Source organism: Blennius ocellaris (assembly GCF_963422515.1).
Source record: "Blennius ocellaris genome assembly, chromosome: 16".
Classification (NCBI taxonomy): Eukaryota; Metazoa; Chordata; class Actinopteri; order Blenniiformes; family Blenniidae; genus Blennius; species Blennius ocellaris.
The window spans coordinates 8,201,602-8,218,111 of NC_137665.1; the positions used below are offsets into that span (position 1 = coordinate 8,201,602).

At 40.1% G+C, this 16,510-nt stretch overlaps 1 protein-coding gene across 4 annotated transcripts in view; it reads right to left on the reverse strand.

Moving 5' to 3' along the window:
* Positions 1–15,519, reverse strand: part of clec16a (C-type lectin domain containing 16A) — a 34,260-nt gene extending 18,741 nt beyond the window's left edge. For 3 of the 4 annotated variants that reach the window (XM_080511705.1, XM_080511706.1, XM_080511703.1), the window contains exons 1-9: positions 15,368–15,519; positions 12,625–12,753; positions 11,974–12,107; positions 10,836–10,984; positions 9,326–9,431; positions 5,979–6,102; positions 5,543–5,717; positions 4,624–4,674; positions 3,852–3,968 (exon numbers count right to left, since the gene is read on the reverse strand). In XM_080511705.1, coding sequence (XP_080367831.1) covers positions 3,852–3,968; positions 4,624–4,674; positions 5,543–5,717; positions 5,979–6,102; positions 9,326–9,431; positions 10,836–10,984; positions 11,974–12,107; positions 12,625–12,753; positions 15,368–15,441 — 1,059 coding nt within the window. In that variant the 5' untranslated portion in view covers positions 15,442–15,519. The remainder of the gene's footprint in view (positions 1–3,851; positions 3,969–4,623; positions 4,675–5,542; positions 5,718–5,978; positions 6,103–9,325; positions 9,432–10,835; positions 10,985–11,973; positions 12,108–12,624; positions 12,754–15,367) is intronic. The other variant, XM_080511704.1, reaches the window with a different exon arrangement.
* Positions 15,520–16,510: the final 991 nt, after the last annotated feature.

Genomic DNA, 16,510 nt, shown 5'->3' on the forward strand with positions numbered 1-16,510 from the left:
TCCCTTGTACAGAAAAAACCCCAACATGAGTTGTAGTTGTCGTTAATTAGCCAATTAATGATAGAAGTACATTGGATTCCACGACAATCTGGTATGAGTGGTTTCGGTTCTTGAAAAGGTTCACCTTTGCTACAGAAGAAAACTCGGTATTGCAACTTCAGACGAGGTGGCCCAGTTTTAAGCAAGTCATTTTACTGACAACCAACCAAAGCAATCGCACGTGAAGTAAGCACACATATGCACACACACACACACACACACACACACACACCGTAAGTACAGACTGCAAACCCATCAACCACATTCAAATTTGCAGCCAGAGTAGCCCCAGTTGTAGTTTCTCAGCATCTAATACCTTCCTGGAAGGAAGTGTATGAATCACAGCCAAAGGTTGTATATATTAGCTCGGAGTTGTTTTTCCGCTGTTGCTCACAGGTGGTCTTACAAGAAGTACGTAGATCATGCACAACAACATTCACCTCGCTTGGTTTTAGCGTAGTGTGTGTGTGTGTGTGTGTGCGTGTGTGTGTGTGTGTGTGTGTGTGTGTGACAGTATGTACGTAGCCAGACTTAAAACCACAAACGTGTGTGTGTGTGTCTTGTGAGCTGACTATATTCTGGTAAACCGCTCGCAGCCTCAGCCAGTGCTGAGAAATAGATGGAGGACAGGGGGAGCATGCACGACACTTCAAGTTTATAGTCATGTGCATTAGTGAAGACACGTTTCCCTGCACAATGAAATTCTTTTTCTGCTGCCTGCAGAGAATATCGACATTAAAATAGTAGGTACATAAAAGAGTAAAAGAACAGTGCGAAAGAAAAAAGAAGCTACATACAGTGTGTAAACAAAGTACTGCAAACCGATGTTGGAAAGAGCTTATGTACAAATAAAACACAGGAGTAATTAGAGCAGCGTGGATTTGTGCAATTAGATTTGTGTAGTGTTTTTATTTGTGAGGTAGAGAGCGACTATATCAACAAATCAGGATTCCGATCACAGTACGGAAGGACTTTTTCAATCTGGCAATCCTACATTTCACACATTGTACGGCTGGCCTGGCGGAAGACGTGTGAACGGATCATGCTGGGGGTGGGTGGGGTCCCGGAGGATGGAGGCAGCTCTGTGGTGGTTTATGCTCTGCAGGCAGGGCAGTGGCGTCTTTGTAGTTCTCTTTGCAGCCCCTACCACTCTTGGGGTTGTCGGTCCATGGCAGTAGTGCTTCCGTTAAACACGGTGATGCAGCGGGTCAGGATGATGAATGTTGAGTGCCCAGGTGTGTTCTGTAATGTGGACACCCAAGTCCACCTGAAGCTGTTCATCTTCTCCACCTCAAGCTCCCAGATGAACAGTGATGAGGTCTCCTCTCCTTCCTCATGTCCTCTATGATCTCCTTGGTCTTGTCCGTGTTGAGGATGAGGTTGTTGTCCTCACACTAGGAGTCCAGACTGGCCACCTCCCTCCGGTAAGCGACTTCGTCGCCATCAGAGATCCGTCCTATCACTGCAATGACGTCCGCAAACTTCCGGATAATGTTGTCCTTGTGGGAAGTGACAGTTGTGGGTGAACACAGTGTTGAGGATGATGAGGACACATTCCTGTGGGGTGCCTGTGTTTGTGATGATGCTGGCTGAAGTTGTGCTGCCAGTCCTGAGAGACTGGGGCGGAGGCCGATATGAGTGTGGACAGTTTGTGGCGGATGACGGTGCTGAATTTGTAGCTGGAGTCAACAAAAAGCATCCTGATGAAGTCTTTGTTTTCCAGGTGGGGGCGAGAGTAGTGGAAGACAGCAGGCCAGAGGTGGACCTGACGGGCCGGTAAGCAGACTGCAGGGGGTCTAGAGTGTCCGGTATGCTGCTCTGGATGTGGGCCAACACCACTCTCTCAAAACACTTCATGATGATTGAAGTGAGAGCTACTGGCCTGGAGTCATTTAGGCCAGAGGGTGGGTTCTTTTTGGGAACAGAAACGATGGTTGTGGCCTTCAAACAGGGGGGAATGACACTATGGCTGATAGTTGGGGCCATTAATTGTCATAATGCTTTTCTGAACCTCTTTCACTAAACCTAAGCAGTACCGAAACCCAGCTGAAACCGCTCTAAAATCATGCTATACCATTTAAAAACTGTACCAGTCACACTGTGCAAGTATAATGAGTTATCAGGCTTCTGACCCCACAAAGTGAGTAAAAACAAGGACACCTGCACTCAAATATGCTCATCAGAAACACTGTTTACACTCAATGCAAGATGCACTGCAGCTTTTGAAAAAAAAAAAGAAAAAAAAAAGAGCACCATCTGCAGATAAGAGATACATATTTAAATGATTTCAACGAACACTGAAACAGCTGCATGCATGTGTCAATAGATAAAAACTGACATCACGTATCTAACTGGTGCACTTGCAAGTAAACCCATCAACAGAAGCGAGAAAGAGAGAGAGAAAAAAAGTTTCTTCCAGGAAAGAGATCTGGGTTAGGTGAACCAGTTCTGTCACTGTTCCACCATGTGACCTAATTTCCTGCCACATCACAGACAAGCAGGAAGTACCCGCTGACCACCTGCAGAGAAATGGAGACCAAACTTTATCCGTCTACGTTTCATCTGCCATCAATCAAGCAGTAACATAACATATCTGATATGGTGGATAGTCATGTACCACACATATATAATCCACGCAATGGATCGTACATTACTGCAGGTTAAATGCAAGTGACTGATCGTTGACTAATCAGAATTTTATTGGCATTACGATTTTATTTGACAGGCAAATAGAAATTTTTGATTTGAATGCCACTAAAAAATAAAAAATAAGCTGCTCTGTGCAAAACACAGGAGAAAACCACAACATATAACACAGACTTAAGAGATAAAAGAGCTAAATTCAGGGTTTAAAGCACCCGTGATGCCACAGCCAATGATATGTAGATGTTTTTATTTAAATCTTACATGATAGGATAGGGCTTTTTTTTTTTACTCTGAAGATCGATTGTCACTAATCTTTCAAATTCACCAAAATACAACAAAACTAAGCCATTCTTAATGAATGAAAAAATAAATAGACGTCATGCTTAAGTTTGGATATGGCTCTTGTGGTAGACCAAGACTATTGAGACATCACGCCTCAAGTCACATTCACTGAAAAGGTAGGCTGTTTCTTACAACATGAGCAAGTCTGGTGAACGCGCACACACACAACAGAGAGAATAACCACAGGAGTTCTCAGAAACGCTCACGACCTCAGCACGCCCACCTGGCTTCACAAAACAGATGGTCGAAAAATTCAGAAGCTGGGGAGGGGCCATGGGGGAAGAGAAAGTGAATCAAGGTAAAAGATAAAGAAGAAAGGAAAGGGGACTTAGGAAATGAGAGGTTAGGGGATTCAGACGGGGGAGACAAAGGGGGGTGGAAGGGAGAGACAGAAAGTGATACAAGAGGAGAGGGAAATTAATATGAACACACAGAGAAATTAGAAGGGGTTGCTCAAAATAAAATTTTTAAAAAAAGCAGAAGAGAGGGAGAAACAGAAATAGGGAAGAGTGTTAATAGAACAAAGAAAAAACTATGTTGGGTCATTTGAATACTGCTACCTTGATGTGGGCGAATCATGGAGAAAATCATGACCCTGCGATCTCACAACCACCTACACGCATTTCTGGATCTGTGCGTGTGTGTTCATGTGGTTTTCTGCGTGGGACTGCATTTCTTGTTTATGTGCAGTAGTCCATGTGTGTTTCTGAGTATGTATCTAGATTTTTTTTTTCTTTTTAATTGCACTTTTATGATAGCAAGAAGTACCAAACATGACAGCAGTCCTAGTTCTCATGTGAATTTGTGCTGGGTCTGTGTATTACCGTGTTCTTAAGGGTGTTGTGCAGGTCTGTTGGTGGGGTGAAGACAGACAGATCTCCATTGAAGATAACATCTGCCAGGGCATTGACCAGAGGCTGATAGTGGATGATCAGAAACACCTGAAAAAAAAAAAAATACAAATTTGGTAAATAAGTCAAAATAAATTAATAAATACATTGTCTTTGTAATTTGTTGTCACAAAATATTTTGTCTTCACAAAATATCTCCATAGATAACGCATAATTCAACACCCCTAAAAGCCCAAAGCAGAGGAATAGAACATAGTTTTGTCCTTTTTGTGTGTTGTATTTTTTTTTAAGTTGGCATGGAGTTCATCTTCTGAGCATGGAATAAGAGATGAAATACATTAAAAACCAAGGGCAGAATGCCAGTAAATTTGTCAGATTAAAATGTAGACATGAATCACATCACCATGGCAAGCAAACATTTTTCTGGCTTTAAGTATAAAATAAATAACACATTGACTACAGGTGGTCCATGAAAGGCAGTGCACTGCAATCCTGGTTGTAGGGAGCAGCTTTTGTGCATGTTTGGCTGCTGGCTTAAAAACCACTTAATTTAATTAAATTGGCCGTTATCGGCCTTCGGTACAAATTTGTCATGCCCTATTTATTTGAATAAGGGGTGCTGAAGCTGGGAAATATTTGGAGCATGTGAGAAAGTCATTCTCCAGGTCAATGTCCTGAACGGCAAGAAGGTAAAGTTGGTACGTCGGAAAAATTACAGCTCTGTAGTGAGGTGCATGACACTTACTTGAGACAGCAGGTAGAGGGACACCTGAGGGTTGATCTTGCGCTCTTCGGACTACAAAAAACAAATAAAATTTAAGAAAGTAAAGGGGCAAAATAAATTAAATATAACAGTGAAAGGCATTATTACATTACACAGGATAGGAAAGGCACAACAAATCTAAACAAAAAGATGTCAGAGCTAAACAGTTTTCAATGATGATCTTTTAAATGAGTATTGTATCGATTATTGCCTGATTGCTATGAATTGTGTCCCAATATGCATGATCCCAGCTATGAGGTTTTGTGTCCTGAGCTGCACTAAAGGAATAAATGAATAAATCACAGTTTAAAGCTTGAAAAAAAAAATCCCAGATTGAGTAATTTAAAAAAAAGAAAAAGAAAAAAGTGTTTCATTATGAAGCATCAGTGGTGAATAGGGAGTTTCAAGTCACGATAGACATTAATTCACCGAAACCGCTTGGCCTGTGGAATGTAAAAATAATATATTTGTTTTATGTGTTAAAAATTTGAATAATTGTCAAGACAGCTCCACTACCTACAACTTAAGTGATTTGTTGCACACTGACTGGCAGCACTGAGTTACTTCAGCATCGGCCTTTCCTGTGTTTCATAGTTGTATCACTTCTATATACACACACACATAAATATATGTTATATGAATATAAAAAGCCTTTTTGGTTTTGAAAGTTTTCACCACACGGTGGCGTCGTGACTCAGTTGAGAAACAACTGATGAAGTAGTGCTACTACTGAACGACTTGCGATGTCGACAATAAGATAGTCTGCATGATACACATGATGTGCAGACTATATATAGTAGTCAATATGCACAGCCGGCTGAAACTGCAAGCTGCCCATCATCCTCTTGTTGAAAGAGTCGTGAATATTTATTGTAATCTACAATACTTGTAAGTAACATACCGTTTCAGGACTAACCAAAGAGTAGACATAGAGGGGCAAGAAGAGGCGGTTCAGGAGGTGGTCAGTTAAAACATCATTGAGGAATTCACAGTTGATGATCAGGATGTCGTTCAGATAGTGGAGATGGTCAAGGTGCTCTGCCACCAGGTCACTTAACTTTCCTCTGTTCTTATGTCTGGGACACAAAAAAGTGAGGGAGAAAGTATGAAATGTTTTTTTTTAACCTTAAAACGAGGCTACTGGAGGAAAAACACGAACAAGTTACACAGATGTAAAAATAAAAAAACAACCAAACAAACCACAAATGCATTATAATGCACTGTACACAAACCATCATGCCCCGCTTCAGACGTGCCAAGGTTGCAGTTACAAATCATGGACAAGGCCGCCCCCAAGAGGCTGCACTGAGTATCTGGTTAAGATAGACGGCACTTACTCCTCGTCTGTCTGCACACATTTGTCCAGTTCAATGACGTGGCTGCCGATGAACCACACCAAGTTACTGAAATATGGCACGGCCGTCTTATCCCGGATGTAGTGCAGCATGTGCTGGTTGTCCACTGGAGAGAGTAAGAGTCAAGAAGAGGAGCCATTAACGCCAACAGCCTGAGGTGACAGGCGTGCACGCACATACACACACACTCACGTTGACTCATATAGACACCCACTTTCTGAACCCAGTGAATTACCAGACTGTGACAGGTATATATGATTACAGAAACACTCAAACCAAGAGCAAACTTAGGAAGATAGCAAACCGTGTCAATAAATAAGCACAAACGCCACTTTAATTTGCAAGCTAATAACTGACGTGAGCCTCTTGCGAGTCCAATGCCTTCTGAATACATTCCAGAGACGCCAGGTTTAGCCCAACTTTGTTACAGTGGTAATGAATGTCAGTTATCATAAACAAGAGAATTCCAATCAAGTGAAAAGGTCAAATGAGTCAGAAAGATTTGGCCCCAGCAGTCCTGTGCAGCCCGCTTTTATTTTCTGCCTGAGGAAAGCAACTCCAATCGAGCTGCTACTCTAAAAACACACTCCAATCTGAGTGAGCCGTGTGTGATGAAGGTGCATTATGGGTGATGTGGGTATAATGAACAGAAATGTTTACACTAAAAAAAAAAGACATGATCTCTGATGTTTCATTAATTTGCGCCTATTCTTGACAGTCCATTTTAGCAAGACAATATTCTGGAATTAAAAAGCTATTATGTTAAGCTTTATAGTCCAAAAAGAACCTGGTTGTATCTTGTAAAGCTGGTTGCAAGCTGATATAATCATTGTAATTTACATCCCTTAGAATTAAGACAAAGAAATAACCCCACACCTGTTTCACAATGTATTTGTTGTATTGTGCCATTTCAAGACAAATTGGCATGTGGACAATAAAGGTAGCCGATACTTTTGTCAAAAACGTATTTTCTTTAAATCGCAGTGATAAAACAAAATGTCCTAATGTTGTAGTCCATATGCAAACAAATGCAGATCATAATTTAAGGTTGCCAAGTCACACAGGTCAAAACTGAGATGAGCAAATCATGAGGAGCCAAATCAAATACGTAAATTACAGACTGGACAGGGAGAGCATGACAAACTTTCAAACCCATCAGAAACATGACATCCAACATGTGGGGGTTCAGCTGAAATGAAGCCCACAGCTAAATTACCCCACAAAATAAAATTAGAACAGCATGCAGGTTCTTGTTTTTCTTGCATGTGGCTGGGTGGATGATACAGAATGATTTACAAGTATGTAAATTACAGAAAATACTCATCCACATACATTGGCAACAAATACACCGTCAGGAACAAGCAGGGCTGGGTAACATGTGATGTTTCATATCGTTGGGATCAAAAAATTTAAAACCTGCTTACCCATTGATAAATCCATTTTGTCTTACAATTCTCATCAATTACATCATTGGTAATGAGAAAACAACAACAGGTAAACATGTTGCGAGAAAAACCCAGCCCCAAGAAAAAGACTGAATGAATGGAACCAACTTACATGAAACTGGAGTTAGGCAGATGGGGCGCGTAGAGGGGGGGTGGGGTGGGGGGGGGTGGGGGAGAGAGACAAGGAGAGGAAGAGTAGGAGGAGTGGTTGTTGAAGAGGAGGGAGAGGGAGAGGGAGGGAGGGGGGGGGAAACAGACACAGGGTTAATGTGAATAAAGGGGCGGCTGTGGAGGGGTGGAGGCTGAAAAGTACCCCGCAGGTATCTCCATAAATAAATTGCAAACAATGGCACACTTGGAAAAAGGAGTTTCCATGTTAGGAAAACACGCTAAACTTAAAAACAGGATATCCCAGTGTAAACAACTGAAAGGTAAAACATGTAACTAACTTCATACACTGGAAAAGAGTTGAATTTGATTTCCCTCTGTGCGAAATTAAATCATTATCCAGGTTGTCACTTGTTGCAGTGAGTGCGGAAAGGAATCAGTAGGAAGCATCAAACAGCGGAAAGATTATGATGGAAGAAATTTATGGTCGATTCTTCATTCCTGGTACCAACTAATTCACAAATTTATTTCAATTAACAAAAGTGGTCTGAACACTAGCTTTCTGCATAAATTAACATTACACAACAAGTCCAGATTGTACAAGGTACTACATTACTCTTAAAGGCCAAAAAAACAGTGAATAATCAACACTGAATCGATGCTTCCCCTTGTACTGATTCCTTACTGTTCCATAGGCAATCAGCAATGACCCATTTCCCCCAAACCACAGGCTTATTCCATTTGTGATTTTACTTAGAAAGTCATTTGTCAGTTCAGCTGAAGAGTTAAAGAGTGGGTGTGTCATGGACAACGCAGGAAAGTCAAGATGGACAGTACAAAGTGTTCCATGCAGGATGAGACTGACACGTATGATGACGGGGGCGGAAGCCATAGTTGGCATGTCGCAGAAAGTTAATATCACAGTATTGTCGCAACATTCAAAGAGACGCTTCCGCTGGACTGATGAACCATGAAGGAGCCCGGAGAGACGGCAGAAGGAAGAAGCAGAAGCCGATAAGGCATGATATCGAGAGGAAACAATTGAAGGTGTGTTGTTGTTGTTTGCATTTTCAAAATGTGAGCAGCATTGTGGCTCCACATTCAATGTCTGTGAACCACAGCTATGAGGCACCTGAATCCTTCTTGTGAGGTTCAACAATGGTTTTAGATCCAAGAGTGGCTTTAGAGTGAATTTTTTTTACTGAACATTTGAGCAAATGAGGTGATGCTAAACCTTAAAGTAAACTTACCTTAAATGTGATTCACACACAACATTTAGAATTTAGAAAAACTCCTATTCGTAACCTTGAATGCGCCATTCCAACTTTGGTTTGGAGCTCGAAAGAATTCACTTGTTTAGACTAAATATCAGATGGATCAAGTTTTCCGGTGAGAGGCGGCATTTAATCTGCTTTCAGATTCCTTCATATTCCTCAACTCACAGGTGGCTGAAATTTGTAAACAGATTTGATCAGTTGGCTGAACCCACTTATATATCATACCTCAAAAGCCATATTGGCACAACATGTATTAAAATATCAAATTTAATGATGAGAAGCCACAAATAGAACCATCAAAGGCCAGTAGACCGAGTACGTGAATTTGGTTCAGTGTTACCTGTTGGTCATGCTCATGCACCAGAAGCAGCCGGAGAGAAGAGGAGCACAGACAAAGGTGGTCGGCAGTCCCAGCACCCATGAGTTTTTGTGTGTGTAAGAACCTGTGTGTGTGTGTGTAAAATGTTAGCAGGGGTGCGTGCATGTTCCTGGCACTCACCTTTGTACACGTTGAGTGTGATGGTGCGGACTGCGATGCGGACCATGCTTTCAGGGTGGTTGAAAAACTTAATGGCCTCGGTGTACAGGGCAAAGTCATTAGTGTGCTGTGTGTGGGAGACAGAGAGGGGGCACCGGTGAGCAAGGGCAATGCATTGCGCCGCCGTGCTCAAGACCACAGAGAGAGAAATAAAGCAGCTTGTACGGTCCGAAGTCGGAGCGGCATTCGGTTTTGATAACTTATATTGTTTAATATTAAAAGCTTCATAAAGCAAATTTGATAGTGCACAGATTCCAGGACCTCATTAGGCTCGACTTTGACTGTCAATACTCCTGTGTAGTAACAAAGTGCACAGGACAAACTGAAGGATCTTCATCCTCTGGTCATCTCTCTCTGTACCAGTGCCTGCACCTCCATCCAAACATTTCTCAATCACTGTGACCTCTAGACAATAACAAGGGTCGGAGTAAAAAGAGTATTACCCAGAAGTCACAGCAAATGGTAAAATATAACCCCGACGACAAATCCAAAACAAGACCTTGAACTCCGATTAAAAAAAAAAAGTATTGTGTAGATCTGAAAAAGACATGACCTGAATAATTTAACAAAATCGGCCAAATTGTGAACCAATACATTCAAGTGATCACAGTGTTGTGCAAAGAAAGGTTATGATGAAGGGACTGCTGCATTTTTGAATTCACATCTGAATTATCCTGACGCCGCACGTAATGAAGGAAGGCCAGTTTCATTCTAGTCACTAAGAAAAAGCCACTAAATCCATAATACTTCAACACATCGATAAAGGCTTTCAGATCTACACAATGGGTCTGGTTTTAGCTTCAGGGGTAATGCTACCATCAACAGTACACCAATAACTTTCCCCAGTGCACACAGGCCAACGGAAAGGCTACAGATACTGCGGAAACATCAGAGGTTAACGACAGATTATTGAGGTAGTTGGAGCTCTTATGCAGTAACATACATCATCACATTTATACACAAATCACAATAAAGAACATACACTACTTCAAAAGGACAGACGAAGGCAGTCCTGTGGTGTCAGTGGTACTACCATTTAAGACAACTATTCGTCCTTATTTGAAATATGTTGCAAAAAAAAACCCCCGCAAAAGATATGCCCTTTGTGAACAACATAAGAATCTACACAGGAAGCCGACATTTTAACACAGGAAACATGTTGTAGATTACCAAGGAGAAGACACATGATAAAGTGACAACTTTAGACATCCAAGTAAATATATGAATATATGTTAATGACGCCAAAGTCAATTTAAGCAGGCGTTATTGAGGGCGACAGCAAAATGACATACTGTTCAGTGTCAGCAAAATAATATTAATAATATTTTCTTTTTGAAATCTATACCGTCACTCCATTCATTCTCAGTTTCTCATCATCATTCACTCCCTCAGAGGCGTCGCCACAGAATGAAGAATCGTCATCCTTAATACTCCGGCCCCTCGTCTCGCCCTCATCCCTCTGTGGCCTCACCTCATTGTAGAAGAAGTGCACGGTGTGGTTGTTGAGTTTCAGCGACAGGGTCTTGAGGAAGGAGATGTAGTAAGCCATGATCTCCTCGTCCGAGAAATCAAACTTGTGGACAATGATGGAGTTGACGTGGTTGTTTGACAGGAGATAATCTGCGATGAGAGAAGATTAACTGGATCAGACTTTTTAAAATGAGATATATAATATAAATGGCTTTTGTTTTCTGCTGACAATGTTATAATACACTGAAACACACAAGTGTACTGTACTATCTTGCAATGATGGTCTTTCACAACCAGGACAGTCTTCAGTAAATATAACAAAAGGTAATCGTTTTCTCTTGGCCTGTGAGTAAAGTGCTTGTTTTCTTTCATTTTAACAAACCTGAACCCAAACAGTAAGCCTCTACTTCTCAGATTTCAGTCCATCAAACACTGAAAACACATTTTATACAAAGATTTCAGTAACCTAGCAACAAGAAAATAAATAATTTCAGCAGCCTGCTGTACATTTAAAATTTCCATCAGGAATCCAAGTGTGAAATAAAAATGAATAACTAACTAAAGCTACAATGTATATTCAACACAACAGGCATGTCATAAATGTGACCATTCCTCATCATTTAATATTTATATGCCAATCAAGGATGGATTATAAAAAAAGATACAAAATTATTGTTGAATCACATTTTATATTGACATTTTTCTTATATTTCTGCACCAAGCAATCCAAAAAACCAAAATCTAGAAATACAGACTAATGAAACACTGGGAAAAAAAATACTAGGACACAAGCTAAGTGCATCTTGCATCAAAATATCATCATGGTAAAATGAAACATTGATTAAATTGGAGGAAAAAAAATCACATTCAACAGAAGTATTAAAATACACATTATTTGAAAATAAGCTCCAGCGACAGATTGTACATCATCACTGCAACAGCTAAAGTAATAATAGACATTAACTAGTGGCATATGCTCATTTCATTTAGCCAGTCACAATGGTAGATATTTGACTGTTGAAATTTAACGAAGCAAGAGAACCTAAAGAAAAATATTTGTGAGCCTCATGATCTGACCCTGTCTTGCCAGAGGGGCAGTTCTACCTTTCCCAGAGAGGCTCTCAATTGCAAATACTTACACAGGGAAGTCTCGTGGCTGATGTTTTCAAACAGTATGTTGAGGGTCTGGAGGAGCTGGACACACACGTACCGTCCCGACTTCTGACGCAAGATGTTCAAGAAGAAAGCAAACATGTTCTTCTCCAGGAAGAAGCTGATCACATAAAGACAAAAAAAAAAAAAAAAAAGAGAGAGAGAGATATCAAATTATGACTTGAAGTTCAAATATATTACAAAGAGATGCCTGTTTCTCCCGGTTAGTAACCAAGATGCATCTCATTACACTAAAACGACATTGATTTAAGTGTGACTGTAAACCTTTGTTACATAATCTGATTATATGAGCCTGATCAAAGGATTAGTTTCGTCAATGTAACGACGTCTTAACAGCATGAACTCAATTACTAGAATCTTTCCGTCTGTTACCAACTTTGCAAAGTGGAGACATTGTTTTTCCCTATGGAACCAGTAGGACTGCTAACTATGGTCTTAAAATCATTCTGCAATGTGGTCGCTCACAGTCACAGCATTATTCACACATTAATAGAGATAGTGACAGCTGCCGTGCAGGGTGCGTACAACGTAAAAACGTGGACAGGATGGGAGGACCAAGATTGAGAGCTTCTCTGCACTGGTGTGGGCTTGTTAAAATGTAATTCACCGAGACTTACTCAAACACAGAGCTGTCATTCTGGTCTCCCCAGATGAGGATCTCTGTAATGGAGCGGATGGTTTCCACCAGCAGGTTTCTGTTGTGGTCGGTCACCGTGGTGTTTTTGGTCAGAACATGGTACATGTATCTAAAGGACAGGTAAGTACAGAAAATGAATTGATGAAAAAAAGTTATTAAAACATCATAGCAGATAACCCCCAACCAATACCATGCTCCCGTCCCTCCCACATTGCAGTTTAACTTAAAAGTTCAAAGGAGAAATTCACTTCGCCTAACTTCAATAGTTGAAAATAATCCTGGCTTTACTAACAGTTAATAACATGAAGTGGCTATCAACAAGTGTACAAGACTTGTTATGATCTCACTGAGAAATTAAGCACATAATATATCACACTTTAGGAACAAACTTGTATAAAGAACAATAGATTCTGATTGCAGACACTGAATTTGGTTTTGATGAAGCCTATTTAGCTTTAATACAAAACAAACAGCATTGCAACTGCTTGTCAAGTCACGCTACATTATATTGTTGGGACAGCCCTTTAACATGGAAACAAGCTTTGTTTAGGATTTTTTATTTATTTTTTTAATCAAAAATAAACAATGCGTTCACGTCTTAACAGAAACAAAGTGAGACAAAAATCAAAAGCATACATTTTAAGTTTAATTTGTTTTGAGTCCAAGTCTTTTCAACAAAAAAGAACAGAAGTGCACATTTTGTTCTCTATGTGATTCTTTGAGTTTATACGAGTTTTCTTTAAAGTTTGGATGATTCAAATATGTGGGCTGATATTTTCACAGGTTTGTTCAAAACACTGCTGGTACAGTCCCTTTGGCTTGTCAGGTGGATGCAACTGTCACACTTTCAAGTGACCCGCCTGAGGAGCCATCGCTTAATTTTTAACCGAGCTGCAGCAGCTGACGAAAGCATCAGTGGCACCAAAATGTGTGTGTGTGTGTGTGTGTACAGAATCTCACACGAGCACAATAAAACTCGGCTGATAAAATACACTCTTGCCAAGTTATGAAAGTGAAAACACTTTATTCAAATTGTAGTTGTTGTTTTTTTTTTTTTAACCCTACAGTGTTTTTTTTTGCTCCGATCCCACAGCTTATTTGGCTTGAATGCATTCTTGTGCATATTTTATGGGCTCTTGGTGAGCCTTCAGCTTGTAATCCACCACCACAGTAATCTCAGGAGTGGAGTGCATCGAGAATGGCATGCAAAATAGTTCTGAAAGCGAAGGAAATCCTGTGGCAGAACCCTGTATGCCAACTATTCATATGTTTTGGTCAAGTTTTGCAATGTGAGAAGCATAATAAAGTGCATTTGATTTGGATACAACTAAATAAAGACATGCCTCTCGTATGAAAAGAAGCTCCATCTTTAGTTTGAACAGATCAGGTTGTAATTCAGCCTAAGTCACAAAAGTATGTTTGACATCACGAAGGATAACACGCAGCATATGCTTCAACAGTTATCAGGCAGCTGCGACAGATTCTTGAAAGCAAGCAAATCAAGATTCAGATTAAATTCCTTTTTTTCGGTTCACTATGCAATGATTTGCTTTTGACCAATTGTTTTCTAAATGATATAGACACATGCTCTCCTTTGCTTTAAAGTCCTCCACCCCTCACTGGACTATGTAACATAATCTTTCCATTGGGACTTTCTCTTTCTTTTTGTTTGATTATTTATGATTTCTTCTGTGTGTGTATGTGTGTGTGTGTGTGTGTGTGTGTGTGTGTGTGTGTGTGTGTGTGTGTGTGTGTGTGTGTGTGTGTGTGTGTGTGTGTTCATAGTTTTTATGTTTTAACACTCCCATTTTGGCAAGGCCTTGCTTGAAGAAGAGATTATTTGATCTTAAACAAGCTTGCATTGTAAAATAAAGGTCAATTAAAAATAAATACAAACATGCATTTCGGAATCTCTTCATGTTTGATGAATTTAAAATGCACTTATTTTTTCTTTCGCACCCACTTGAACTGCATATCACTGTGACATACTATCTTAAAGTATTGACTTTGTCTCATTTTCTTTGACAAACTTGAAAAAATTACATTGACTATTGGATTAAGAGGGTGATATAATATATCAACTCAATCCATCGAGTTATGATGATAAATAGAGGAATGAAGAGTTTTATCAATAGCGAGTTTGAAAAAGAATAAAGTGTTTCTAATGCAAGTTTGCAAAAGACAATCTGCAGATCTAACCATCACCCCTGTGTAAACCTCAGTCACAGTGTGTTTTTTGTGTTCTTCTTATTTTAAAAAGGTGCATTCCTGTTGGTCACGTTGCAGGCTAAGATATTGTTTCATTGAGTTTAGTAAGGTTCAAAGTGCTTCACGGACAACCAACAAGACAACAATGTGACAGAACGAGCTCACGGGTTGATCTTGATCGATATCAGTTCCTCTCCTGTCTGAAAACATCTGTGCACAGCCCCAAACTGTTGATGCTCAGGTAGTCAGATGTTGGAAATGCTTTCCATAATGTTCTTGTTTCTGATGGACACCTAAAAGCATGACATATCAAGCCCTCTCATGGTATAGCATTACAAGCTAAACCACACATATTTCACCCCAACTAATAAAACGGAAGCGATACAGAGAAATCATAAACAGACTGCACACCCAGATCACGACACAGAGTTAACTTAAGGTGCGTATAACCTGAGATAATGGTAAAGCTGTCAGTCGTGTGGCTAACATTAGCCTATTTAGAGCTAACTACTCACTTCAAATGGTCCAGGGAATGGATGTTTTTCGATTTTCCCTGTCCTCCAACCCAGCTCCGTGACCGGCCGAACATGGCTGCGATTTCAAAGGAGGCTGCTGTTTCGCCAGGTGTGTAATTCTGTTCAGGTTAGCGTCCGCATCTCTCATTTACACCCACTTTCACGTAGTAGCTGCTTAGCAAACAGAGGGTGATATGCGGCGGTAGCAGCACTAGACGGTCATTGCGTAACAATTTTAGAACTTACCACGTGCCTGGGAGTTGTAGTTTATTCTGTCTGGGAGCGCGCTGACGTCATGACGGTGAGGGAGCGTACAAAAATGATGGGTACATCCGAATAGTCCCTCCTGTCTCCTTTCCTATCCAGTTTTCCTTAACCCTGGAAGTGTTTAAGTGGCGGCAATGATAAGGAACTTCCGAAACTCAAGATTTTTTAATTAAAAAAAAAAAAAAAAAAAAGGAATATAAAATAATACATATTTGTGCAGAGGACTATAAACAAACCAAACGCTAGGGGCGTCAGAGGTACACAAAACAGCAATAGCATACATATGCTGCGTATATAATGAATATGGCATTTGGCCAAAAGTATGATATTTATGACAGTAGATGAAAAAGAGACCAAATTATGCATATAATATACAATGTGTGAAATCTGAAAAGGGGGAATATTGACCTTTAAGTTAATCCAATAATGGACATCCGCCCAAAATACCTGCGAGTAATGTCAGTAAAAAAAAAACAAATGAAAAATAGTCTCAGCCTCAAAAAACACAAGGGTCAATATGAAACGTAAACCTTCTTTCAAGAAATTGCCCCACAGGATATATACCATTTACTATTTTTAAATTAGCATCCTTCTTTTTTGGAGAACTTGACCATTTAACAAATAAGGAATAAGCTTTAATACTCACTGAATAATTGTCTGAACCATAGTATTTCTTGAAATACTGAAGTTATTCTGTAGTCATGGTAAATCACTTGTCTCGAACCAAAGCATCTGGAATGTGGAACCACATGGAGTTTGTATGCGACATAAAACATTTTTACCCATTTGATTTTGAGAGTGCCAATCATGGCTTCAAAATCCACAGCATTAATACCACCTCTGTCATAACATTTAACTAATTGTGGTCTCTTAACA